This window comes from Pleuronectes platessa, chromosome 16, assembly GCF_947347685.1.
Source record: "Pleuronectes platessa chromosome 16, fPlePla1.1, whole genome shotgun sequence".
Classification (NCBI taxonomy): domain Eukaryota; kingdom Metazoa; phylum Chordata; class Actinopteri; order Pleuronectiformes; family Pleuronectidae; genus Pleuronectes; species Pleuronectes platessa.
The window spans coordinates 13,443,039-13,467,248 of NC_070641.1; the positions used below are offsets into that span (position 1 = coordinate 13,443,039).

The 24,210-nt window shown below is 40.2% G+C and overlaps 5 protein-coding genes across 5 annotated transcripts in view; 4 read left to right on the plus strand and 1 right to left on the minus strand.

The window, feature by feature from the left end:
* Nucleotides 1-6,590, plus strand: part of notch3 (notch receptor 3) — a 29,930-nt gene extending 23,340 nt beyond the window's left edge. Inside the window, exons 25-33 of the mRNA XM_053442772.1 lie at nt 44-370; nt 457-605; nt 692-917; nt 1,042-1,132; nt 1,262-1,430; nt 1,545-1,849; nt 1,956-2,103; nt 2,218-2,315; nt 2,413-6,590. Coding sequence (XP_053298747.1) covers nt 44-370; nt 457-605; nt 692-917; nt 1,042-1,132; nt 1,262-1,430; nt 1,545-1,849; nt 1,956-2,103; nt 2,218-2,315; nt 2,413-3,897 — 2,998 coding nt within the window. The 3' untranslated portion in view covers nt 3,898-6,590. The remainder of the gene's footprint in view (nt 1-43; nt 371-456; nt 606-691; nt 918-1,041; nt 1,133-1,261; nt 1,431-1,544; nt 1,850-1,955; nt 2,104-2,217; nt 2,316-2,412) is intronic.
* Nucleotides 6,591-7,016: 426 nt separating this feature from the next.
* On the plus strand, nt 7,017-10,680 carry LOC128458120 (microfibril-associated glycoprotein 4). The gene is made up of 5 exons (XM_053442775.1): nt 7,017-7,284; nt 7,378-7,575; nt 8,420-8,516; nt 8,621-8,788; nt 8,879-10,680. Exons 1-5 carry the CDS (start codon nt 7,282-7,284, stop codon nt 9,124-9,126), a joined length of 714 nt encoding a protein of 237 aa, XP_053298750.1. The 5' UTR covers nt 7,017-7,281; the 3' UTR covers nt 9,127-10,680.
* zmp:0000001048 (retinol dehydrogenase 8) lies at nt 9,704-11,437 on the minus strand. Its single transcript, XM_053442774.1, has 6 exons — nt 11,300-11,437; nt 11,036-11,197; nt 10,775-10,954; nt 10,595-10,688; nt 10,293-10,476; nt 9,704-10,184 (listed from the first exon to the last, which is right to left on the minus strand). Exons 1-6 carry the CDS (start codon nt 11,394-11,396, stop codon nt 9,972-9,974), a joined length of 930 nt encoding a protein of 309 aa, XP_053298749.1. The 5' UTR covers nt 11,397-11,437; the 3' UTR covers nt 9,704-9,971.
* Nucleotides 11,438-15,019: 3,582 nt separating this feature from the next.
* Nucleotides 15,020-18,186, plus strand: LOC128458681 (heme-binding protein 2). The gene is made up of 7 exons (XM_053443606.1): nt 15,020-16,362; nt 16,522-16,581; nt 16,771-16,852; nt 16,951-17,071; nt 17,472-17,608; nt 17,695-17,858; nt 17,954-18,186. The coding sequence occupies exons 1-7, from the start codon at nt 16,334-16,336 to the stop codon at nt 18,030-18,032; spliced, it is 672 nt and encodes a 223-aa protein (XP_053299581.1). The 5' UTR covers nt 15,020-16,333; the 3' UTR covers nt 18,033-18,186.
* Nucleotides 18,187-21,712: 3,526 nt separating this feature from the next.
* On the plus strand, nt 21,713-23,107 carry LOC128459095 (heme-binding protein 2-like). Its single transcript, XM_053444205.1, has 6 exons — nt 21,713-21,771; nt 21,918-21,999; nt 22,101-22,221; nt 22,487-22,623; nt 22,733-22,896; nt 23,041-23,107. The coding sequence occupies exons 1-6, from the start codon at nt 21,713-21,715 to the stop codon at nt 23,105-23,107; spliced, it is 630 nt and encodes a 209-aa protein (XP_053300180.1).
* The last annotated feature ends 1,103 nt before the right edge of the window (nt 23,108-24,210 follow it).

Here is a 24,210-nt window from a genome sequence, read left to right on the forward strand (position 1 = left end):
TTCGAAAAATATTTGACCATCCTTGCGTTTGTGTTTTTTCCAGTCCAATATATGAAACCTACTGCATCGACCACTATGCTAATGGCCGTTGTGACCAGGGCTGCAACTCAGAGGAATGCGGCTGGGATGGCTTGGATTGTGCAGCGAATGTTCCTGAAGACCTCGCTGATGGAGTCTTAGTTTTGGTAGTCCTGCTGCCTCCAGAGGAGCTCCTCCGCACCAGCAGAGCTTTTCTGCAGAAATTAAGCGCCATCCTACACACTACGCTGCGTTTCCGACTCGACCACAATGGAGAAGCCATGATCCGCCCCTACACCCGCCAAGAGGCACGGCTCAAGAGGGAGTTACAGCCTCATCATGAGGTCATCGGGTACGTCAGTCACTTAACATTAAACCGAAGTATTTCCACCAGATTGTACATGACACTTAACATCTGTCTCTCTGCTATTCCTGTAGCTCCAAAGTGTACTTGGAAATGGACAACCGTCTATGCGTTCAGGATTCTGGGGAATGTTTCACCACAGCCGACGGTGCTGCAAAGTACCTGGGAGCCCTCTCCGCTGTAGAAATGCTCCGCTTCCCTTATCCTATCAAAGAAGCGCGTGGTAAGTTGGGATACATAGTGAACACAAGAAAAATGTCAGACTTATGGGACACAATTATCTGATCAATACCTCTCTTTTCACTGCAGGTGAAGCACCATTTAACCCTGAAAGTATACCTCAATGGGCCAAGCTGATGCTGGTGGGAATAGCTTCTCTTTTCCTTTTAGTCATCCTTGTGATAGGCATGTTGATTGCTCGTAGGAAGAGGGAACACAGCACCCTATGGTTCCCCGAGGGCTTCTTCCTCAAAAAGGAACCCAGCAGCAACAAGAACCGCAGGGAACCTCTTGGCCAGGATGCTCTGGGAATGAAGTAAGTTATTTCTCTTTTAAACGTTGACACCACTGACAATTGGAATTGTTTTAGGGCTGTGTATTCGATATTGAATTTGAGTTTCCTAGGGCTAACATTGTACGACACTTTCATATGTAAACAGAAATATGCCAAAAACTGTGGAGGAATCTCTCCTTGGAGATCACAGCGACCAGTGGATGGACTCAGACTGCCCAGAGCCAAAAAGGATCAAGGTCAGTTCCACAACCGCTACACATTTACATACACACAAGCACGAGAATTTGCTTGTGAATTTTACAGTAATGTGTCATCCTACAATTAAACTAACTGATGAAACCGGGTTTTGTCTGTCTGCAATCCAGGTTGAGGAGCCGAGCATGCTCTCAGACAGTGAAGATGCGGTGGACAGCAGACAGTGGACACAGCATCACCTCGCAGCTGCAGACATTCGTGTGCCTCCCACCATGGCTCTCACCCCACCTCAAGGAGAGTTTGAAAGCGACTGTATGGATGTTAATGTCAGAGGACCAGGTTGGTAGTGATGTCAAGTGTTGGATTGATTTGTGCATTTATACTTTATCTCTACTTTCTTTGTATGATTTGTTGTCTTGAGCATGTCTGTTCCTTTTTGTTATCTCCTACCAGATGGGTTTACACCTCTGATGCTGGCATCCTTCTGCGGAGGCGGCTTGGAGCCTGAGCTTACCGAGGAGGAGGAGAGTGAGGAGTGTTCAGCCAACATCATTTCTGACCTAATCTACCAGGGCGCATCCCTTGCTGCCCAAACAGACCGGACTGGTGAGACAGCGCTCCACCTGGCTGCGCGTTACGCTCGTGCTGATGCAGCAAAGAGACTGCTGGACGCCGGAGCAGACGCAAATGCTCAGGACAACACAGGACGTTCCCCACTACATGCTGCAGTGGCTGCGGATGCACAGGGCGTCTTCCAGGTAAACAAACACACGGTTTTTATTTCTCACATCCGAGGTAGAAATGCATATAACTCAATTTAGCCCATGTATTATATAAATCATAATCTTTTACCCATCCTCCTAGATTCTGATCCGAAACCGGTCTACGGATCTCGACTCCCGTATGTATGATGGCTCTAGTGCACTGATCCTGGCTGCACGGCTCGCAGTAGAGGGCATGGTAGAGGAACTCATCACTTGTCATGCTGATGTCAATGCCGTCGATGAATTGGGTAAGTGTGGGGAATTTTTTCACTCAAGCCAATGTCCCGAAGCGCATTTTCCTGTGTTGTTGATATTTATTGAAACCATTGGTTTTTAATCTCCTTGTATTTCATCTCTTTTAGGTAAATCTGCTTTACACTGGGCTGCTGCGGTTAATAATTTGGAAGCCACTGTTGCCCTGCTGAAGAATGGTGCAAACAAAGATATGCAAGATCTCAAGGTACAACCTCTACTTGTGCTGTAACCAGCATTCTGCATTATCTTTAATAGAAACATAATTGTGTGTAACATAGCTTCTCTTCTGTGTTTCTTTTCAGGAGGAGACCCCTCTGTTCCTTGCAGCTCGTGAGGGCAGCTGTGAGGCTGTGAAAATGCTTCTAGCTCACTTTGCAAACAGAGAGATCACAGATCATATGGACAGATTGCCAAGGGACATTGCTCAGGAGCGCATGCACCACGACATTGTTCAGCTTCTTGATGAGTACAATACAGTAAGAAGTCCCCAGAGCCATGGAGGACACCACCTTGCTGGGGGACACACCCTGTCTCCTCTCATGTGCCCTCCTAGTGTCTTCATGCCGAATCTGAAGAACACCCCACAGGGCAAGAAGAATCGTCGGCCTGGAGCCAAGGGTTCTAGCCTGGCAGGCCAACATGCTGCCAGTCTGAAGGAGTCGGTAAAGGCTCGCAATAAGAAGCTGACCTTGGACATGCAGAGTGCCTTACTAGAGAGCTCAGTGACCCTGTCCCCAGTTGACTCACTGGACTCACCCCACGGGGGAACTAGCAATGCTGGCTACATCACCAACCCCACTTCTCCTGTGGCCATGCAGTCACCAGGACTCTACCACACATCCATGTCAGTTCCAAACACTCCGATGGTCCATAGTAGCATGTTGGAGGGAAGTGGCCCTTTTGCAGTGTCTCTAGCACAGCTCAATGACCTGGGAGCTGGAGGAATGTCCTTGCAGGGACGTATAGCCATGGCCTCTGATGTCAATCATGGCTATGTGCTGAGTTCAGGCCAGTTGGGGATCAACATGGGCATGGTCAGTCCTGTCAGTGTGCCTTTTGACTGGCACAGCCGGATGAACCCCTCGTCCCAGTGTGGTCAGCAGGTGGTGAATCTTGTGCATAGTGGCCAGTCAGGCATGCACCCACAGAGCCCAGCCATGCAGCAGCAGAATATGATGATGCACCAACAGCAGATTTTCCGTAATTCGATGCTGCAGCCCACGCCTGTTACCTCCACACCCACTATCAGCCCAGTCAAGCTGCCCTCCATCGCTGAGCAGCAGCAGCAGCAACAACAGCAGCAGCAGCAGCTCCTCAACCACACCATCAACAACCAGCACCGCATGGGCACCTCCACCCCACCAACACCCCAGAGCTCCCAGCCTCCGCCATCTTTCTTTCAACAGCAGCAGATGCCTCAGCAATCTTCTCAGCCCCAGCCTCCTACTCAGCCCTCAAAGGCAGCCACGCCAACAGCACAGCCCCCTCAGGCTCTGCCCTCCCAACCTAGTAGCAGCAGTGCAGGAACGGAGGATTACCCAACCCCTCCATCTCAGCACAGCTATTCCTCCACACTGGATGCCACGCCCAAGCATTACCTCCGTTTGCCTAGTGAGCACCCATATCTGACCCCCTCTCCAGAATCTCCTGAGCCCTGGTCCAGCCCCTCTCCTCACTGCGTCTCCGATTGGTCCGATTCCACACCCAGTCCAGCAGTTGCTGGCCCTGCCCAGACCCAAATTACTCAAATCCCAGAGGCCAATGGCAAGATGCAGGTGTTTGCATGAAGGCCCTGTTGCTTCTGATTGAAAAGGGACCTGAGGTAAATGAATTGACGACTGGCTCTTGGGCCTGTCTTTGTTTAATGTGTCAGCCAGTTTCCAAGATTTTCATTGGATTTGGATTGACTGTGTATCACGAGGACCGTCTGCTAGTGATTTTTGCAGAGAAAAAAAGTAAAGGGAAATGTGTGTTGTCTGCAAAAAAACGCAGACAATTTAATGAAGTAATTCTGTCACAGATGGACTTGTTTTTTATTATAAAAAAAAAGTATATGAAGAAAAACCAAGTCTTTCATTTCAAAGACTTAGGGATGCTCTCCTGAAAACTAACAAACATTTAAAAAGTAGATAAGAGAAAAAAAGTAAAATGTTGAAGGGAATTCTTTTATTTTTATTTATTGTTTTTATCTCTCTGAACAGATTATTTTCTTTAGGTTTTTATCACCCTCTTTCTGTCCTGTGCCACTCACTCATGTTATATACAGACCGCCTACATTTCTATTAGCCAGTGTGGCAGGTTCATTATTTAGACCAGTTAACAGACAGAGAGAGGAATGTTCACCTCTTGACTTATATTTATTCAGGCCAACAACAGCTGGTAAAGATGATAAACTGGTACTTGCAAATATATATTGAGAGATGCCCAGCAGTAGTAATGTGTTCTGATTTGATTGATTTGTGATTATTTTCCATATGAGTATTATGAATAAGAATGTAGATGAGTGTTTCTGAAGCACTTCAAGTGAACAGCTTCGTAGGGCACGTGTGGGTAAAATTCAACATTTAACTACAATGGATATTTATAATGCATGGGCAGCTTTTAATTTATGGTAATTTTACTTCACTCTCAAACTAAAAGAGCAGAGTAAAATTGCAGGTTTAATGCTCCCATTTCAACTGTAGCATCTCACTGACTTTATCGTTGGGTTTGCCGCAGTAGTCAGTGCAACTGGTGTTTAGGCGCCTACCGATTACATAACTTGCCCCGCGGCCCCATGGTCTGTCTCATTTTATTATAGACATGAAACCTTTTTTTTTAATCAGTGGTAGAGTCCAAATTCATCAGATAAAAAATCTCTAATTTGTAACATACTAGTTACTAATAGTTTGTCTGACGCTGCAGTTATAATCTGAAACCTTCGGCTCCGTGCAGCAGCAGAGTCGCATCACAGAGTCTTGAGAGAGTGACAGCGGTGCATTGAAATCCAACGTTACAGAGCTCAGTGAGCGCCCTACGGATCCTGAGTCAACACGTGTTGTCACAAGATTATAACCCAGTTGCCACACAATGGCATCCCCACTTTGTAGGACTCCTGCCTCCAGTTTTTAAGCTTCATTTCATTCCCTTGAAGATACTGCCTAAATTCAGCCTCTCACTGCCCTTTTTAGTTTATGTATTAATTTCTTTTGTTTGTTTCTCAAATTGTTTTATACTCTGTATATTTGTTGAAACCATGGATACCTGTTTTAATACATCCCTTCAGATGTACAAAGCTATGCTTATCAGCTGCTATTTTATATCACTTAACCCTGCAAACATTCCTACATTTTGCCTGCCTTGTTGAGTCTGGACGCCGTACAGTTCAGCAGCGCCCAACGCAGAACACAACCAGACGACACGCAGGTGGAATTTAAATTACCCGAGGTCACGTCACGTCCTCCGCCTGACTCGATGGAAACATTCCCGGACTATCTGTGGTCAGTGTGAGGGTGTGGCTGCTGGGCTGTGACTCCTGTGCCCTGTCACTCCTCAGGGAGGTGTTTTATGGCATGCAGTGGGACAGTTCCCCTGCATCTACAGTAGCTTCCAGTCCAGGGGCGTGGGGTTGCATCTTAAGATGATTGTTAGAAGAGGCTGAAGTTAAAAACACTACTATGTAGTGCTGCACCCTTTAACTTTTTTTACAAAATTCTGAGAGGACACTCCCAGTCATCCAACTAACACCTTGTGTAATGCTTGACCAACTCCTTATCCTGACGTATCCTGAGTGTGTAGAATAGAGGTCACCCTGTACTTTACATACAAAGGACATATGAGAATTAAGTCAATGGATGATAATAGAATTTTGATTAAGTAACTTTTACATTTTATCCTGTAACACCATGAATAGAAGCCACCAGACGGCCACTCTGAGCTTTTACTTTTGTGGTGAGGAGCTCCATGATGTGTCATAAGCTTGATAACATTTCATGAATGGTTCGATCCTATTTACCATGGGCTTTGCCACTGACAGACCTTGGGAACGTGTTGTTTTTCACAGTCCGATTCAAATTTTACTCACCAGGAAAACTGTTTTTTATTTTTTTATATATATATATATCTGGTCTCTTTGATTTCCCTACCAGGTCGCACTAAGTGTTTTGAACATTTCAACCTCCCAACTTGTGTTTGTAAATATGTTTGCTCTGGGTAGATCTTTGCTTGAGAAGTCTTATGTTTCTAAAAATGATTGTTATGTACTAAAAAGGACAAAAATAAAGTGTACTTCATTTAGCATTATTTTAAGCTGAGGCTGTGACTGATATTTTATTGGTCTTGTGTTATTAGAACAGTCATAGATATTTTCCATAATTATTAATTTCAATACTTGTTTAAAAGTAGTTCAAAATCATTGTACATAAAACTTTTCCACAGTTTTTCCTTTCTACAGTCAAAAGTTGTAAAATAAGTTACTTATAATAAAAACTGTAGGAAACTACATTTTTGTGTCTTCGTGTTCAGTGATTGTTTCATAACTATGAGATGTGTTTAAGGTGATTTAGCAGTTTTGTATTTACCTCCTCCAAGGAGGTGTTGCTTTCATTTGCTTTTGTTTGCTAGTTCGCAGGATCTCTCTAAAGCTCAGAGACGAATTCATGGATCTTATAGAATAAAACAGGCCCGTTTAAAGGACTGATACTGAGTGTGTGAAATGTGGTGCAGAGCCAAATATAGTCTAAGTTTCCTTATGTTTTAGGTTTCAAATTCAATCTGCAGCCTAAACAGTTACAACAATCAGACACCTCTTTGATTGACTGACTGATACAAATGATGAGCCTCACAATGTTAATATTAGCTTCATTGTTATTATATTACATTAGTAAGGATATGCAGGTGGCTGGAATCTTCTCTCCATGTTCATTAAATGTACCTGTTTTCTATATACTTAATTCAAAATGAAGATAGAGAGGGAGGGTTTACCTACTCGCATTACTCTTTCTGAATAAGTACAGACTCTCATCTTATTTTTAGAGTGACCAGCTGCTGGCAGAAGTCATGCCACAATACCCTGAAATCAAGTTACACTTCAATGTGTTGGGCATTTGCAAAGAGACGGATCTCCTCTGTGGACTCCATGTAAACAGCCAGAAGATTCAGGATTACCGCAAAATAACTGCATTAGAGCAATAATGGTGAGTTCTGTGTGACCAATGCAATGACATTTTTAACGAGTGTAAAACATTGTTTCGCTGGTGCTCAGAGCAGGTTTTGTGTTTTGATTGCAGGGTTTTATTGTTTTACTGCTTCTGATCCCAGCTGCGATCTGCTCACCAGTGTTACTTCCAGTTGACTGCAATGACGTGTACAACAGAGGTTCTGGTAATAGTGGGGTTTACAGCATCTTCCCAGGAGGACCGCTCTCCTCTGTCCAGGTCTACTGTGACATGGGCTGTCAGGACGAACCTGATGGTGGTAAATGGACAGTATGTGGGTTTGTTATTTATCATTTAAGTGCTGTTCAGCTAATATTTTTGATGCACTCACAACTTGGTTTATTTAAACATTGTTTGCACTGCAGTATTATCTCATAACACTTGGTGTTATAGCCTTAAAATGTTTAATTTATTTGATATCTACATAAAAAATTGAGAATTTTTTTTTCTTTTCTGTGATATAAAAAACAGTTAATGTGCGATTAGCAAAGTTACCACAAACATTCAGCCAATGGAGCAGCAGGTCGCACGAAAAGTGACAAAAATAAAGCCATAAATGAAGAAAATATTAAGTCAGGATGATGCATAAACTATTCGAAGGATAATCAAGAAACACGGTGGAATATGGTTCAGGGAAGAACCAGTTAAGTTTAGGTGTGGATCTGGATTTAAGGGTTGTATTTAGGAAAAGTATTTTCATTTTCCTTAACATTGCAAGATTTATGTGTGAATCTTGATGGATAAATCTGACATATTTTGGGTCTTGGTATCAATGATGAAAATAAAAATCTGGATTGGTTCTGGTTTCAAAAGGTTATAGTCTTTTTCAGCCCCTGGATGGTAACAAATGGGGCTACAAACCTGTAACTAACAATGCTTAGCTGAGAAATGTAATGTCTTATTACAAAGCCGGTTTTATTTTAAGGGGACGATTGCAATTCTAGCTTGTAGCTAAAATAATTCACAAGTTCAGCAATTTTATAGGTTGCTATGAATTGAACAAGATGCATTGACTCACAGTGAAATTATATGTTTTATATTATATTTCCTGTTTAAAGCATAGCTGTGACAAATTATATTAGAGCACTGACCCTAACAACAGATTCCAATCCAGATCCTCCAGAGAAGAAAGGATGGCACCATCAACTTTTATCGTGGATGGGACCAGTACAGAGCTGGATTTGGACAAGCATCTGGAGAATACTGGTTGGGTGAGAGTTAAGCTGATGATTCAGACTTTGGCATAATTTCTATTTCTATTGCTTCAATCAAATTAATACAAATGTCACTATGCATATGCTACTGCTTCTTCCAGGTCTGGAGAACATCTATCTCCTAACTAAAAGTAAGAGCTATGAGCTGAGGATAGAAATGGCAGACTTTGAAGGGGCAAAGGCTTTCGTCCACTATTCCTCGTTCACCGTGGGTCCAGAGCACGAGGGCTACACACTCACCTTCAGTGGCTTCAAAGATGGAGGAGCTGGTAAGTGAAACGAAAGCCTCAGCTTCTGTGACACTAGTCCAGTGCTCAGTGCGAGGTATTATTTTTCTTTTATCCACTTATTGTTTTCAGGAAATTCCCTGAGTGAACATAACAGTCAGAAGTTTTCTACATTTGACAAGGACCAGGACACTTATTCTTCAAACTGTGCCAAGGTCTACCTCGGCGGATGGTGGTACGGAGAATGTCACAGCGTTAATCCTAATGGTCTTTACTTGTGGGGCAGCTCAGCCTATGGGATAGGAATCAATTGGCGTGCTTGGAAAGGATATGAGTACTCATTGAAAGAAATTACAATGAAGATAAAACCCAAACTGTAATATTAATGATGAGCTAATAACCCATTGATCATGTGATGCATGACCGAAGGAAAAATCCATGACATTTTGGTGTGGATCCGTATCCGGATTTGTTTTCCGCTTTCTCTTTGGAACAGATAGAACTTAGATAGGTAATTTTGATATGGTTTCATTAGGGGACTGTAAGGGAAATGTAACGTGTTGACCACAATATGATCATATTTATTTCCCCTTTGATTGATCATGATTGAATCTCATACAATGTAACCTTGATCATGCTGTATCCTGTACTACTGAATGAATCTTGGCCTGATTGCTTGAACTAAGGCATTGTTGTTTTCATGTCATCAGAAGATCCAAACCTTTGTCTTTGTAGCAACCCCAAGCAGAGTGGGAGGGGTGAGCCAAATGTTTAAAGACAAAGAACTGTTTCCCATCGGGTGCATAGCCTGTCTGTTAATAGGATAGGATAGATAAAATGTATTCCTTAGTTAACCGGTTTTGCAACAACAGTAAAACAAATCGTCGATTCAATTAATGAGAGTAGAAAATCCTGCAAAAGAGTGCATGTACTTCACTTTTCTGTCATTACACAGTATTCATTTTTACTAGTGTGCAGAGAGTTTGAAAGCTTTATAATATTGCTCAGGGAGACATACTTCATGTACACACTTACAGTACACATTACATTACTATTATCACTGTAGTTACTGTTTCACACAGATAACAGAAACATGCTCACTCAAACCTGTGTCCCCTCACAGCTGGACGTCATTCTCAAAGAATAGCGACAACAACTTGCATGCACAGTCAGTCACTGTCTCCTTCGGAATAACATCTACAGTGTTTGCAACCCGACAGCCAAGTCATAATTTCTCTCCTCCTCTTCGCCGCAGCACTCGAAGCAAAGCCAGAGTAGCATTGACCACACGGTCGTGTTTAAAGATCATCTTGTGAAAGGTTTCCAGAGGCAGGCGGCCGGTTGGATCTGCATGTTTCAGTGCAGTCATGGGCATGTACAGGCGGTTGGTCTGGTGGCGCAGAGGAGGTTCCTTGGCTGTGATGACTTTAACTGTTTGCTGCAGGATAATAGTACAAATATTACCACACATGATGGATTTTCACTTGTTTTCGTGACTTTTAAAAAATCAAATAGAAAAACAATTACGTGGCTTTACATCACTTGCCTCGGCCACTTCTGCCGGTGTCTGGCCTAATGAGGCAAAGACCTTTTTCGAGTATGGCAGGTAAACTTCATGGAAGATTTTGGCCGTCTCTTCGTCTGTCCCTGATAGATCCATCGCCTCGGCATCTTCGTACACTTTCCTTTCAAACTCCGTCACCACAGGGCCAGGTTCCACAAGAGTCGTCCTTGTGACAGTGGAAATTTCACGTCACGCATATTTTACCATGCTTTTAACATTGTCAGCTTACTGATGACTTATGGTTTGGATGAGTGTGTGCATTAAACATGAGGACATGGGATTACTTGATGTTAAACTTCAATGCCTGCACTGCCAGACTTTCACAAAATCCTTCCACAGCAAATTTAGAGGCAGAGTAGACGTCATTGAACAGAAGCCCTGTGTGGAAACAGAAATAAAGAAACCTTTTATCAACCGCCTTGTTTCCGTCTTCTCTAATTTCACAAACACCAAAAGAAACGCACCCTGGATTCCCATGACGCTGCTCATCACAACGATATGGCCGCTCTGCCGTCGCTTCATGCCGGGCAGCACCTCTTTCACTAGCCGCGCCAGCCCGAAGAAGTTTGTGTCGAAGAGCTCCTTCATGGCAGCAATACTTTGGCACTCCAGTGGCCCGATCATGCCAACACCTGCATTATTCACTATAAAGGCATGATACCTCACATTATTATACTGTAGGCTTGTTTAAAGAGCTTAAATTGCGTATATGAGATGGGACAGACCAAGGATATCCACCCTTCTGTCCGGCAGGCTGTTGACACACTCTCTGATGGAGGCTTCACAACAGACATCCAGCTGTTTGATTTCCAGGGTTTTGTTTAAGGAAGCTCCTGCCGCCTTTTCCAAGGGCCCCCGTTTTCCGAGATCCCTCATTGTGGCCACCACTGTCACAGATAAACGATGAACACACGGGCTGTCGGTAGCTGTGGCTATTCCTATCATCTACTGTATGACATTTATTTAGTTGAAGAGAGGGAGTGGCTGACCTTTAAACCGTCTCAGCTCATCTTTAGCCAGCCGTGCGGCTACAGCCAAGCCAATGCCGGAGGAGCATCCAGTCACCAGCACCCTCCTGGTCCCCATGACCCTTTGACCTCTGACCTCAAGGCTCAGCAGGATCCTGATTGCTCGGTCAAAAACTGCTGTTTACAGGGAAATGTCATTCAGGGGATATTCCACTCACAATATGATGTCATCTCTATTCACCATTTGGAATTTTGGGGTTAATAAAACTCGAAAATAGGAGTGGATGTGCAAAAATACAACAAAAATATGTTGCTGTGCATTATGGTCCAAACGACATTACTGTAAGTGGAGCAACTGGTATCACTGCTTTTCTTTTATTAGCTGTTATCTCTATTTGTTCATTTGTTTACTTGTTTGCTTGCAGGAGTACGTGGAAAACACTCATCCGATTTCCTTGACATTTTGTGGAGGGCTGGAGCATTACTCAAACATTTTCATTTTTTTCTTTTTCATTGATTGAATAAATCATGGATCTTGTTGATATGAAATCAGGCATGTTTAGGGGACTTAATTAGGATTGTTTGCAATTTGGTGCAGATCCAAAGGAAAATCTGGATTCTAGTGGATCTAAATGTGGTTTGATCTCTACTGAGTTTGAACGCTGGCCCAAAACAATAAGTCCTCTGAATACCCTCTAAAGCGCTATGGTAGTTATTTGCATTGTGGTTCCATTGTGCTTCCACTGCAAATATCTCAGAGTCAGTGTAATGTTTTTGCTCTACACAGTTAATTTAAATCATAATTCTACAAATTAGGTCACTGGATCCGTGAACCAAGTTTGTTCAGAGATTATATTGGCTCCCATCTGATTTACTGGAATGTTGAGCCGTCTGCCACAGCCTCAGGAGTCCTTGGTCCGCAGAACATAAACTAAAAATGGAGGACAAATGAAGGAAAGCAGAGACAGCCTCTAATTCCATAGTTTTCCAGCCTGTAGTTGTTCAGTTGGGATAAATCATATCCACCTCACACTGTTCCATTACGTGAAGCGCAGTGACACCTCACGCCCTGTGGAGGGGAGTATTGTCCTCCTTTCTTTACATGTATGATTTCCCAAACGAAATAAAACGACGTAGAAATAGAGCATAAAATAATATAAGTACTTCAACATTGTGGCTGGGTAATGCACTGGAGTTACTTCCCGCCATAATATACACAGAAAACATAATAATAATTATTGTATTACTATTATTAATAATAAATAATACTGTATTATTAATAATGATAATAATCATTCTCATGATTATTATTATTGCTGTTGCAATTTTTATTAATAACTGGTGCTGTTGTTGAAAACATCATTACATCTATAAAAATCATTCTCTTGTCAAAGCCTAAATATGACGGTTACACAACTACCCACTTCTCTACTCTCTCTCTCTCTCTCTCTCTCTCTCTCTCTCTCTCTCTCTCTCTCTCTCTCTCTCTCTCTCTCTCTCTCTCTCTCTTCTTTACTCACTTGTCCACCCACCCACCTTTCCTCCCTTCCCCATTATTCTCTGCTCAACCCAGCCAGTGGGCGGACGGTCTCCCACATCGACTCTGGTTTTGGTTGATTCTTGTTTCATTGGAACCGTTTCCAAATAATAGTTTTTGAGGTCTCGACCTCACTGTGTAAAGTGCATCGAGATCATGTATGTTATGCTTTGGCGCTGTACAAAAATAAAGGTGAATTGAAAAAAATCGCGGTGACACCATAGGGTGAACGTACACCCAGAGTGCTGCACATGCTTGTAGTTTGAATCCCGACAGGTGGAGTTAAAGGGATAGTTCACCAGAAAATTTAAAATGCACTCATTATACTCACCACTATGATGATGCTGATGTTTTAAACTTGAACTTGAACGTCAGGGTTAACGGACACTGGGATGACACCACGGGAGCAGGGCGGAGGCCTGTTTCTGTGGTTTTGTTGTTCGTTTGAAGAGTCGGTCACCATTTACTTCAAATGTATTGGATTTGGCTGCAATGCTGTTTACCCCTGAAACTCCCAAAGGGTTTTGTGGACTCAAATACTTTTTAAACTCATGTACAGAGTTTGTTCTGCTGTTATCGACCAACCTGCAGAGCGAGCAGCTTCCTCCACGGCGCCGAATAATCACAGTTATGGATATAAACACACTCCGCTACCGACGTTACCGCAGCTTTCAGAGAGAACAGGACACGACCAGGTCACGCTGCGCCTACATTAATCCAGGGATTACCTCGATGGGTTACAGGGACTGACTCGGTGTGTGGGAGTTGTAGTTCTTTAAGCCACAACAGCCTTCAAACTCAGTAGCATTAGTTGTTATCCTCTTGTAAGACTCTCTTAAATACATATTTATACAGGTGTGCTTTCTCCCATACGTTGTATCATGTTTTACCTTGTTTTTACTCTTTTATCGTTGATAACACTTTTTATTTCTGTATCTGAACTCTTATTATTATTATTAGTAGTAGTAGTAGAAGTAGTAGGAGTACTAATATATTCTAAATATTAAGTTTTAATATTAAACTTGAATACATTTATTTAAATGAATTATCATTTTGAATAAATAGTTGATAAAAGCTTAATTTGATCTGTCCATGATATCTGAGAAACAATATATATATATATAAATCAAAAAATATATTGTTAAGATATTGATATTTTACAGTTAAACCATAAACTTAATGACAAAAATTATAAATAAATATCACAAATACAACCACATATATAGAACATGAATTAAAAAACAAAAACAGAAATGCACATAGTTTCTGCAACCTATATTCTGTAAGATCCTTTTTTTATATCAACAAATGCAGATACTGATATGTCTGTGAAAGGCTTATTGACATTAAGTTAGTATTTATATAAATGTATGGATCATATTAATCCCTTCATCCACTCACTCTTGGCCTGATTACTCTCCAAAAATCCCTGTTGGCTTCCGCAGTGCCAAATATTCTAATCCCTGTTGTTCCAACAGCCAGGAGCTATAACAAACAAGTGGAATCAAACAAGGTTAAATACCTGGGACTCCTCCGAGCAGGCAGTCAAAACTAAAGAACCTATAATTGGATGAGTTGGAAAAGGTCTTCAAGTACAAGTCCAGTTTCCTCAAAGTCAACTCTTCATAGATATAGAATGTATGTATATATAAGTGTGCCAATTTCCAAAATATTTCTATAAGCATGCTTTAGGACTAACTTCAGATTAATCAATTCAATGTGATTCTCACTGTGAACACATTTGGTCTGAATCAGGAGTTCTGATTGACTGTGGTCCTCCCCTCAGACAAAGCTTGGAACAAGGTGCCCCTTCACCACAGCTTAGATTACCTGTTGAGTTTCGTTCACTTTCTGAAGGGCTCTGTGGCCAGGACTGGTGTATTTGTTCCTATAGACACTCAACAATTGAGCAAAAAAGACAATAGCGTTTGACACAACCTTAGACTCCAGTAAATGTCTTTTTCAAAAACTACTTGGGGAGGCCCACTTCAAATCGCCAAAAACATTCCGAAAATTGCCCAAAATGTTACCCAAAATTTTAAATGAATACTCCAAGTAATAACCCCCCCCCCCCCATCATCATTTTTATAAATGTCCAATGTAAGTCCAGTAATTGAGTTTATTAAGTAAAGAAAAAACAACACAAAATGTAGCCACTGTTTTAAAACAACCACAGAAATGAACGTTTTAATAGTTGGTTTGTTTTCTTTATTTTAACAATCTTCCACAGCTACTGCTACTTACTGTCCCCATCCTTATCAATATCCTTTATTCTAGGTAGCCTTCGTGTCTGTTGTGCATATGGGTGTTGCTGGGCCTTTTGTCTTGTAGCTGAATGCTTTTGTTAAAATGAGAACACCACTGTGAACATGGTGTTTTGCGTCTACAAAGAAATAAACATAGTGTATCATGTGACCTGTGCAGGCATTATGGACAAAAGACATCTCGTGAGAACTAGACGTGTCCCTTACGTTACAAGAGTTAACAAAACGACCCCAAACATTCTATAGTCTTTTGTCACGTTTTGTGCCTCATGATTTGGCTCTCCTGTTAAATCAGCTACTCTGTGTGCGGATTATTTATTTATTTCCATATCCTAATTTGGAAGAGAAAACAATTCATTTTAAATATATGTTATACTCGCAGGTTTAATTATTTGGACCCGAGTGTGGTATCACAGAGTATTGCTGTGACAGGGGACATTAATTACAAACTGGAGCGGAGAGCAGCATGTTGTATAAAATCTGTCATTCTCTGTTCAATGTTTACTACTGAAGAGTACAAGGGTCAAGTATTGGGATAAAAATGAGAGGAGGAATGAGAGGAGTTTGTCCTTTTACGTTTACGAGAATATGGTGGAAATGTTGATATTAAAGTCAAACTAAATCCGAGGAAGTTTGATATGTTCTTAATGGTTTGACTTAAATCTTAAAAATGTCAAGTTTATTCTTGACAAATCAACTTTAGTCTCAGTATTAAAAATTGAAAAATACATACATTCAATTAGAGACAGGCAAGTTTTGATACTGTACACAGCACTAACAGACGGGCGATTTGTGTATTTTCCCTTTGAGTAGCATACTGTAAGTTTTACCTAGCATTCAGTTTCACAAATAGTTCCTAGAAAGAAAGATGGAAATTTCCTCCTTTGAGTTGTCACTTAACATCTTTGTTTTAAATAAGAACAAAACAAATATAAACTTTACATATTTTTTCAATCAGTATGATTACTTTAGTTTCACTTTATTCTTTACATTTCCATTTAAAATGAAAATCCACCGCCTCCTTTTTTTCTTTTAACTCTTCTTCCATTGTTCCCTGTTATCAAACAGTTTTCCCTGAGGACAATGGTTTCAGATGTCTGTTATTAAGCCCTCTTTATTCTTACCAGATGATCTTGTTTCTGCTTTGGTTCCTCATTGGTCTTTACAGTCCAGGGGGGGTGGTCCGATTTTCTTTCATAACCAGAAAGTGAATAAATAGCTGCTTTTGACCAGGTGGCAAATATTCAACTTTGGATGCCCAAAACTCAACACTCTACCATAATGTAAGTACATTTTTAATTTCTAGATTGTCTTGGATGGAAATCAATACATATTTCTAACTGTATGAGCTGAGCTATTGTGTAACGGTCCCTTCGTCTCTGAATAAACAAAAAAAAACTTGTAAAGTCTGAATGAAAACACTTGACCTGTGTGTGTCCCAGGATTGTTCTTTCAGGGCTTGTAGGCCTCCTGCTGGTGCTGACAGCTGAGGCCAGAGTTGGGTAAGAAACCTGGATTAAGTTAAAGATAGTTAAGATTTAAGATTTAAGTTGGTTAGTTAAATTATTGCCTCCACAACTCAAATGAGGGATAAATGGGGAATTGAAGATATTCATCTTTTAATTCTATCATCTTGTACTCCTCTTCATGTCTTTAGCATGTAAATAGTTCCCCCTTCTATTTTCTTACAGAGACTCCTCTCAGTTGCAATTCTGCACTGAGACAGAGGAGTGTCTGCTGTTTGATCCTATTTGTCAGATTGGTGACGTGGAGGTGAGTGTCTCTGAGCAAGAGACAAGCATTTGAGTATTTCAGATGACAGAAAGTAAAAAAATAAAAGAATAAAAAAAACTCTTTCTCATGTCCCTCAGGTTCGTAACTACAGCGCCGTGAAGTGGGTCTCAACTAGCGAGTCCTCCATGTTAATGGAATTTGCTGCAATGAAAATGTTCAGACGACTATTCGACTACATCGGAGGATCTAACGATCCAGGTTTGTTTGTATATGTGTGTGTGAGTGTGTGTGTGTGTGTGTGTGTGTGTGTGTGTGTGTATGTGTGTGTGTATATGTTTGTGTGTCTTTGTGTGTGTGTGTGTGTGTGTGTGTGTGTGTGTGTGTGTGTGTGTGTGTGTGTGCGTGTGTGTGACTAAATCGAGTACTGGTTTTTCCTGACCTCTGCTGGAGCTTCACATACTACAACTCCAACTATTCTGTGACACATTTTAATCATTTCTGTGCTTAACTTTCATCGGAGAGAAGAGATACTATAAAATATTCAAGTCAAAACAACAATGCATATGTTTATATATTTTCTCATGCCTCCTGCGTGCATTTAATCATCGTTATATAAATTGTGGCATTTATAAAAAAGTGTTTTGTTCCCGCCCTTTAGAAGTGGTAATTGACATGACATCTCCGGTTCTGATGACTATGCCTCAGAAGAGTTGGTGGCAAACGGTTGTCTTCACAATGAGTTTCTTGCTGCCAGATATGTATCAGGAAAGCCCCCCCAAACCCACCAAAGGCGGGGTAAGCATCTGTAACACACCAGAGAATGAATACTTACCTGGTTGTCAGTCAATAAGCCCTGGCAGATAATGAGAGTTGACTTGCAGGTGGACATCCTTGAGACGCCTGACATGAGAGTGTATGTGCTGAGCTACAGTGGATGGATGACGACCTACTCTATCAACAATGCCTTTGACAAGCTGTCCAAGAAACTGGACGCCATTGGCGCAAGCTACAAGACAGACACCCGCTATGCTGCGGGATACAACAGGTAAACAGACGACCCTTATTTTCTTGATGATCGTCAAAAAGAATAATGACAGCAGCATAAAGGAAAACTGTGTGTGTGTGTGTGTTTGTTTACAGTCCAATGACCATGAACGACAGGCACAATGAGGTGATGCTTGTCGTTGAGGGGGAACCTGTGTGTCCCAACCAGGACTGAACAGCTGGACCTTCACATCAACTTCAAGTCATATTGTGTCACATAAAAAAGCTTGTGGAGACAGCCCGGACTTGGAAAATAAAGAACAAAATTGAAATCCACCATGTGATGAGGTTTTTCTGTTAAAGTCAATAAAATTACCTCCCTAAACTGATTTGTTTGTGTTTTTTCCTGATTCCTCCAAATGTATTGACCAATTCTGGAATATGTCTAAGTCCGCTGGTTTAGGAATTGCACCTTTCAACAATTCCACCAGATGACAATATTACACCATGCACATGCAGCCCAGCACTTCCTGCATCATATTCATAAGCTTCAGACAAGTGAGGGAAGTATTCCTCTCAATTCTTACTCAGCCTGTCAATTCTCAAATAATCGAGTTCGCACCAGATAAATTGCAGGTGACATTTAGGAGAAAATAATAAGGACGCAATTTCTCTAATTGCATAAAGTGATGAAATATGGATAGTTAGTATCTCAAAGGTTAAAGGCCAACTTCACTATGACATCATAACGTTCATTACATTTTAAATTGTGTAAATTTGAATTGAATAAATACAAATCATCCAGTTGCCAGCAATAGAAATGTTTGAGATACCATGAAAAAAACATTCTGACAGTGTCAAATGTATTTCCACTGACATCAGCTTGAGGAAGTGGATGTGTTGCAGTTTCTCACTATGAAGATGGGAGGTCAGTAAGAACCCTTTACTCTTCTCTAGAACGCAGACAAGTGATGAACCTGTAAGGATGAAGTGCTGATTCCAATATTCTGTTTATTCTATTGTGTGTTTACAAATCTCACAAAACATGCTAATAAATGTATAATATAGACTGAAGTAGCATAACATGGCTGTTGCGGATATACACTGTATGCTACTTTTCCTTTAGATGGTTAACTGCTGGTAAGACATTCATTTCAAAATAAATAAATTATTATCGATAATGATTTGATAATGATGGTATAAATATTACATTAAGTAATGCGGTTACGAGTCTGTCTGTCCGTCTGTCTGCCTGTGTGTCTGTCTGTCTGTCTGTCTGTCTGTCTGTCTGTCTGTCAGTAAGATTACTCAAACACTAATGAAACAATATCCATGACGTTTTGTGGAGGGATGGGGCATGACCCAGACACGTCAAATGATTTTTAACTTTATTTGGCACAGCGAGATAGGGCATTAGCTTTGGTGAAGGTCTGAACATCCTTCAACTGTTGTTTTTGTAATAACCTCAGTAACAAGATAAAATACAGTTTGCATTGACCCGAGGCCTGAACATCTCAGTCCAGGATGTTTACCGTAGCTTAGCTCAGAGCCTGTGGGCATGGGCAAAGTTCCGAGCATTAGGATAAAAATGAGAGGAGGAATGAGAGGAGTTTGTCCTTTTACGTTTACGAGAATATGGTGGAAATGTTGATAATAAAGTCAAACTAAATCCGAGGAAGTTTGATATGTTCTTAATGGTTTGACTTAAATCTTAAAAATTCCAAGTTTATTCTTGACAAATCAACTTTAGTCACAGTATTAAAAATAAAAAAATACATTCATTCAATTCGAGACAGGCAAGTTTTGAAACTGTAGTCAGCACTAACAGACGGGCGATTTGTGTATTTTCCCTTTGAATAGCATTCTGTAATTTTTACCTAGCATGCAGTTTCACAAATAGTTCCTAGAAAGAAAGTTGGAAATTTCCTCCTTTGAGTTGTCACTTAACATCCTTGTTTTAAATAAGAACACAAAAAATGTAAACTTTACATCTTTGTACAATCAGTATGATTACTTTAGTTTCACTTTATTCTTTATATTTCCATTTAAAATGAAAATCCACCTCGCCTCTTTTTTTTCTCTTAACTCTTCTTCCATATTGTCTCATTAGTGTTTCATTAGTGTTTGAGTAATGTTAACAGACAGACAGACAGACAGACTGACTCGTTACCGTATTACTCAATGTAATATTGTACCAAAGAGAAAAGTAAATACACACAAGCCATTCCAACACACTTAGCTTTTGCTGTACTGTTAAATTAATCTGATGCTGGTTCACAAAACACTGAAAATGAAGTTGTTTGTGGAGTTTAAACAGTTTTATAAAAGCGTTTCTTTCAATATGAGATTATATTAAGTAGTTAGTGGTTGTATTGTAATTCATGTGCAGTAAAATTAGCTTCTAATAGAAAGTCTAACCTGAGATGACTCAGAAAGTTCACCCTTCTGGCAGTTTCCTCAGGATATTTCACTTTAAATAAAACATTTTGTTCTAATTATACTAAAAATAAAAATGTGTTTCTTCTAAATTAGTTTTTTCATTAAATAATAGCTCAAACTTGAATTAAATATTAAGCAGCAAAGCAGATTTTCTTGAGAGGTTGTCACCTTGTATCCGTCCAAATGAAATTCAGCAGTGCTAACAGTAAAGTCTCTTCAGGACAGGAAGTCTGCAGATCCTCAAATGTCAAATATTTAACTTTTAGTCATGCTTCATATTTGAGTTAATATTATCAATGTAAGATTTTCATATTATTTGAGTTGAACAGGTTTAAATGTATAGATAACACTTATACTTGTTCATACCACCTTCAGAAAACATCACTGTCAATATTTTGTATTACCTTATTCAAAAAAGGAAATGTATCCGTTATCCATACACATGCATTTATAAAACAAATATTATGTAGATTGTAATTTAAATGATGGATCAACTCCTTTTAGTTTATAACAGCTGAAATGATCATTGTAACCTGATGGATCACCAGGGCTTCCTCATCTATATTGGTGTGATTGTCGAGGAACCTGGAAAATAAATCAGGTCGCTTTAAGAGATATATTACACCTGCAAGTGACGAGAGCGAAACAAAGGTTGGCCTTTAGATTATTAAACCTTTTGACAATATTTTCCTATTTGGTGTCATGTATAGCAGCAGAGTGCTGGACAGGTGAGGTGGGCATTGGTGACAAAAAGTGAGCAACAAGTTGTATCAAAGTTAAAGTGAACAAACAGACATTCTTTGTCTGAAGTTTACTGTTATTAAACCTGAACAGTAAAAACGCTATTCTGTACAAAACATAAAAGAATAACTGCCAGTAATTAGGAAAGTACAATATGGACAGAATATATTTTAAATGAAGAAAACGTGTTTTTCAATAGTGACTTCAGAAACCAGCATGGATACAGAATTTGCAGCGAGTTGCAGTGTGTCAGATTAGGATTACGTGCTTCTCATTTTATGTAGAGTATAGACATGACCTTTATTTGATGTAAGTAGAAGTCAATACATAACAAGTGTCCAGGTCTCTACCAGAACTGAATATTAAAACTGTTGGATGTTCAATGTTCACTCCCTGGAGCTACACTGGTCCCTGGCCCAGAGTATTGATCAAACCAGCTCTTCTTTGAGCTCATCTGCAAATATCAGAAGGATGATTGTGTGGTTGCTGTCGTTGGTTCAGGGAGTGGCGACATTTTTTTACATAACCAGAAAGTGAATAAATAGCTGCTATGGACCAGGCTGCACAGATCCAGTTTTCAGATGACACAGTCTGCCATGATGTAAGTACGGATTAAATCAGTAAACTGAGTTTTCTGGCTGTATGAGTTGAGCTTGAATGTTGTGTGACAACTTTTTTCACTGTATGAACAAAATCAGGATGTTGATTCTGAATGAAAACACTGTGTGTCCCAGGATGCTTCTTTCAGGGCTTGTTGGCCTCTTGCTTGTGCTGACAGCTGAGGCCGGAGTCGGGTAAGAAACTTGGATTTAATCCCCTTTTAGCAGATTTCTATAGAAAACAGAAGCTACAGAGTGAAAACTGGGGGATAAATGAAGAATTTAATATTTTTAGCATCATCTTATATATAACCAAATGTCTATGCTTTTTCATTTCACAGATACTCCTCTGAGTCACACCTCTGTTATGAGACAGAGCAGTGTCTGCATTACGATCTGATTTGTCAGACTGAGGATTTTGAGGTGAGTGACTCCGAACAAGAAAGAAACGTTTTCATACTTCAGATTCCAGAAACTTCAAATAACCAATAATCCTCTCCACCATGTTTGCTCATGTCCCTCAGGTCCGTCACATTGAATCTGTGAATTGGATTACAACATACGAGATGGACTATTCCATTAACACTGCGGCAAGGAAAGCATTCACACGATTATATGAATATATCAAGGGTGCCAATCAAAATGGTGTGTATGTGTGTGAGTATTGAAATATCTAGTTCAGATCAAGATTTCACTTTCAAGTGAGATCTGTGCCCCAAATAAATACAGCATAAGCTTCGACAGGTAGGAAATACCATAATTAATGCATTTTTTTGTCAACATTAAAGTCACACAACGACATGTATCTTCATGTATTTTCTAATTGATGCGATTGATGTTTGATAAGAAATTTTTGTTTGTGGTCGTGATAAAAAAAAAAAAACGTTGTTTCCATAATGTCCTCCTCTAGGAACACAAATGGACATAGTAACTCCTATGGTTGTCAGAGTACCTCATAATACTTCTTCGGAAATGAGTCCCTACATTGTGCATTTGTTGCTGCCAGCTGAATATCAGGAAAACCCCCCCAAGCCTACTGATGATAATGTAAGCTACTACAGCAAAAAGATTGTCAAGGATAATGGCCTTGATCATGTTTGAAAAGATGTTGTGACGTCTCCATAAACTCCAGCAGATAATGAAGGTTTCTTTGTAGGTGCACATTCTTCGCTCACCTGACATGAATTTGTATGTACGGGGCTATGATGGATGGTTAATTGCCAAGTCTGACAGAGAAACGGCCAAAAGTTTGGCCAGTGACCTCGACTCAGTTGGTGCAAACTACAAAAAGAACTTCCACTTTGCTAATACATATAGCAGGTAAACAAATCACCCTCATTTTCTCAGTAATAATGGTTAATAAGTCCAAAGGAAAACTTGAGGATTTTGCTGCACTAAATTTGTGTGTTTGTGTGTGTGTGTGCGTGTGTGTGTGCGTGTGTGTGTGTGTTTTTTTTCCTGCAGTCCGACGCATACTCACAGGCACAGTGAGGTGATGTTTGTTGCTCTGGATGAGCCCGTGTGCATCTGAAGTGGATCCATGACAACATAAATGTTGGATTTGTCTTCACTATCTCTTCAAGTCATTAAGTGTCATTTCATATAATTACAATGACATCCACAGTTTAAAATATACATGAACAGAATACACCATTATGGTTTCAAGCCAGCTTCTGTGATGGTTTTGTGTTATGTTCAATAAAGGCTCCTTCCTGCAATGAATTCTGATGCTGTTCTTATTTGATCAAACTCTTTGGACTAATCATAAAATGTTTCTAAAGCAGGAAACTCAGTAATAAATAATACAATCTATTTCCTATCCAGTGTGGATCATAACAATTCTAGAATAAAACCAAATGACTTGACTACATTCAACAAGACCATTTTTTCTAGGATGACAGTCCATGTCTCTTCACCTAATAAATAAAAGGAGATAAACTCTGTTCTATTTTGGAGGATTTCACATTTTCTCAATACTTTTTATTCTAGTTACCTTTTTCTCTTATTATTAAATCTACAGGAGTTAAACTATTTCAGCAACTTTGATCGATGACATGTTAACTTAGTTTTTGAGTGAAGCAATGAAGTCAGAAGTGTTTTTCTATATTCTCTCATTCTGTCATTAAGGTTAATGGTGAAATATATGACAAGAAAAAATGCAGAAAATCCCTCGAGGAAAACAAACATTTCTATATTTAAAATATTCATAGAAGTATATATAATGATACAATAATCATTAGCCAAGTAGGGATCTTTCCTCGTGATGCAGTGCCATTGGCTAAAGTGTTCTGCAGTGTGTGGTGTTTCTTTTATGGTCTGGCACATGGCTTGTCTGCGGATCCCCAGATCTTTGAGTGACCTGATGGTGGATACTGCTTGGAAAAACCCTGCAGCCAATCTCCACAGGGCAATCTATTGCTTTCCAACCACGTTGCTCTGCCTCAAATTCTATGTCTGAATACCAAGCCTATTCCTCTCATTCACTTCATCAACAGCGTCTTCCCAGGGTAATGTCAATTCTATGAAGTAGACGACACAGTATCATGTGTGGTGGTAGGTTGGTAGTGACCATATGTGATAGGACTGTCCTTTATACTGCGCTCGGCATTTGGATGGCAAGGCATTGGGAGCAGT

Coding starts and splice junctions, on each gene's coding strand:
- LOC128458681 (XM_053443606.1), top strand. CDS start 16,334: ATGCCCAAAACTCAACACTCTACCATAAT. Junction 16,582..16,770: donor ACAGCTGAGGCCAGAGTTGG/GTAAGAAACCTG, acceptor ATTTTCTTACAG/AGACTCCTCTCAGTTGCAAT. Junction 17,072..17,471: donor CGGAGGATCTAACGATCCAG/GTTTGTTTGTAT, acceptor CCCGCCCTTTAG/AAGTGGTAATTGACATGACA.
- LOC128459095 (XM_053444205.1), top strand. CDS start 21,713: ATGCTTCTTTCAGGGCTTGTTGGCCTCTTGCTTGTGCTGACAGCTGAG. Junction 22,222..22,486: donor CAAGGGTGCCAATCAAAATG/GTGTGTATGTGT, acceptor GTCCTCCTCTAG/GAACACAAATGGACATAGTA. Junction 22,897..23,040: donor TTTGCTAATACATATAGCAG/GTAAACAAATCA, acceptor TTTTTCCTGCAG/TCCGACGCATACTCACAGGC.
- LOC128458120 (XM_053442775.1), top strand. Junction 7,576..8,419: donor CTGATGGTGGTAAATGGACA/GTATGTGGGTTT, acceptor ATTCCAATCCAG/ATCCTCCAGAGAAGAAAGGA. Junction 8,517..8,620: donor ATCTGGAGAATACTGGTTGG/GTGAGAGTTAAG, acceptor TGCTTCTTCCAG/GTCTGGAGAACATCTATCTC.
- zmp:0000001048 (XM_053442774.1), bottom strand. CDS start 11,396: ATGGGGACCAGGAGGGTGCTGGTGACTGGATGCTCCTCCGGCATTGGC. Junction 11,198..11,299: donor TGAGCTGAGACGGTTTAAAG/GTCAGCCACTCC, acceptor TATCTGTGACAG/TGGTGGCCACAATGAGGGAT. Junction 10,477..10,594: donor GCATTGAAGTTTAACATCAA/GTAATCCCATGT, acceptor CACTGTCACAAG/GACGACTCTTGTGGAACCTG.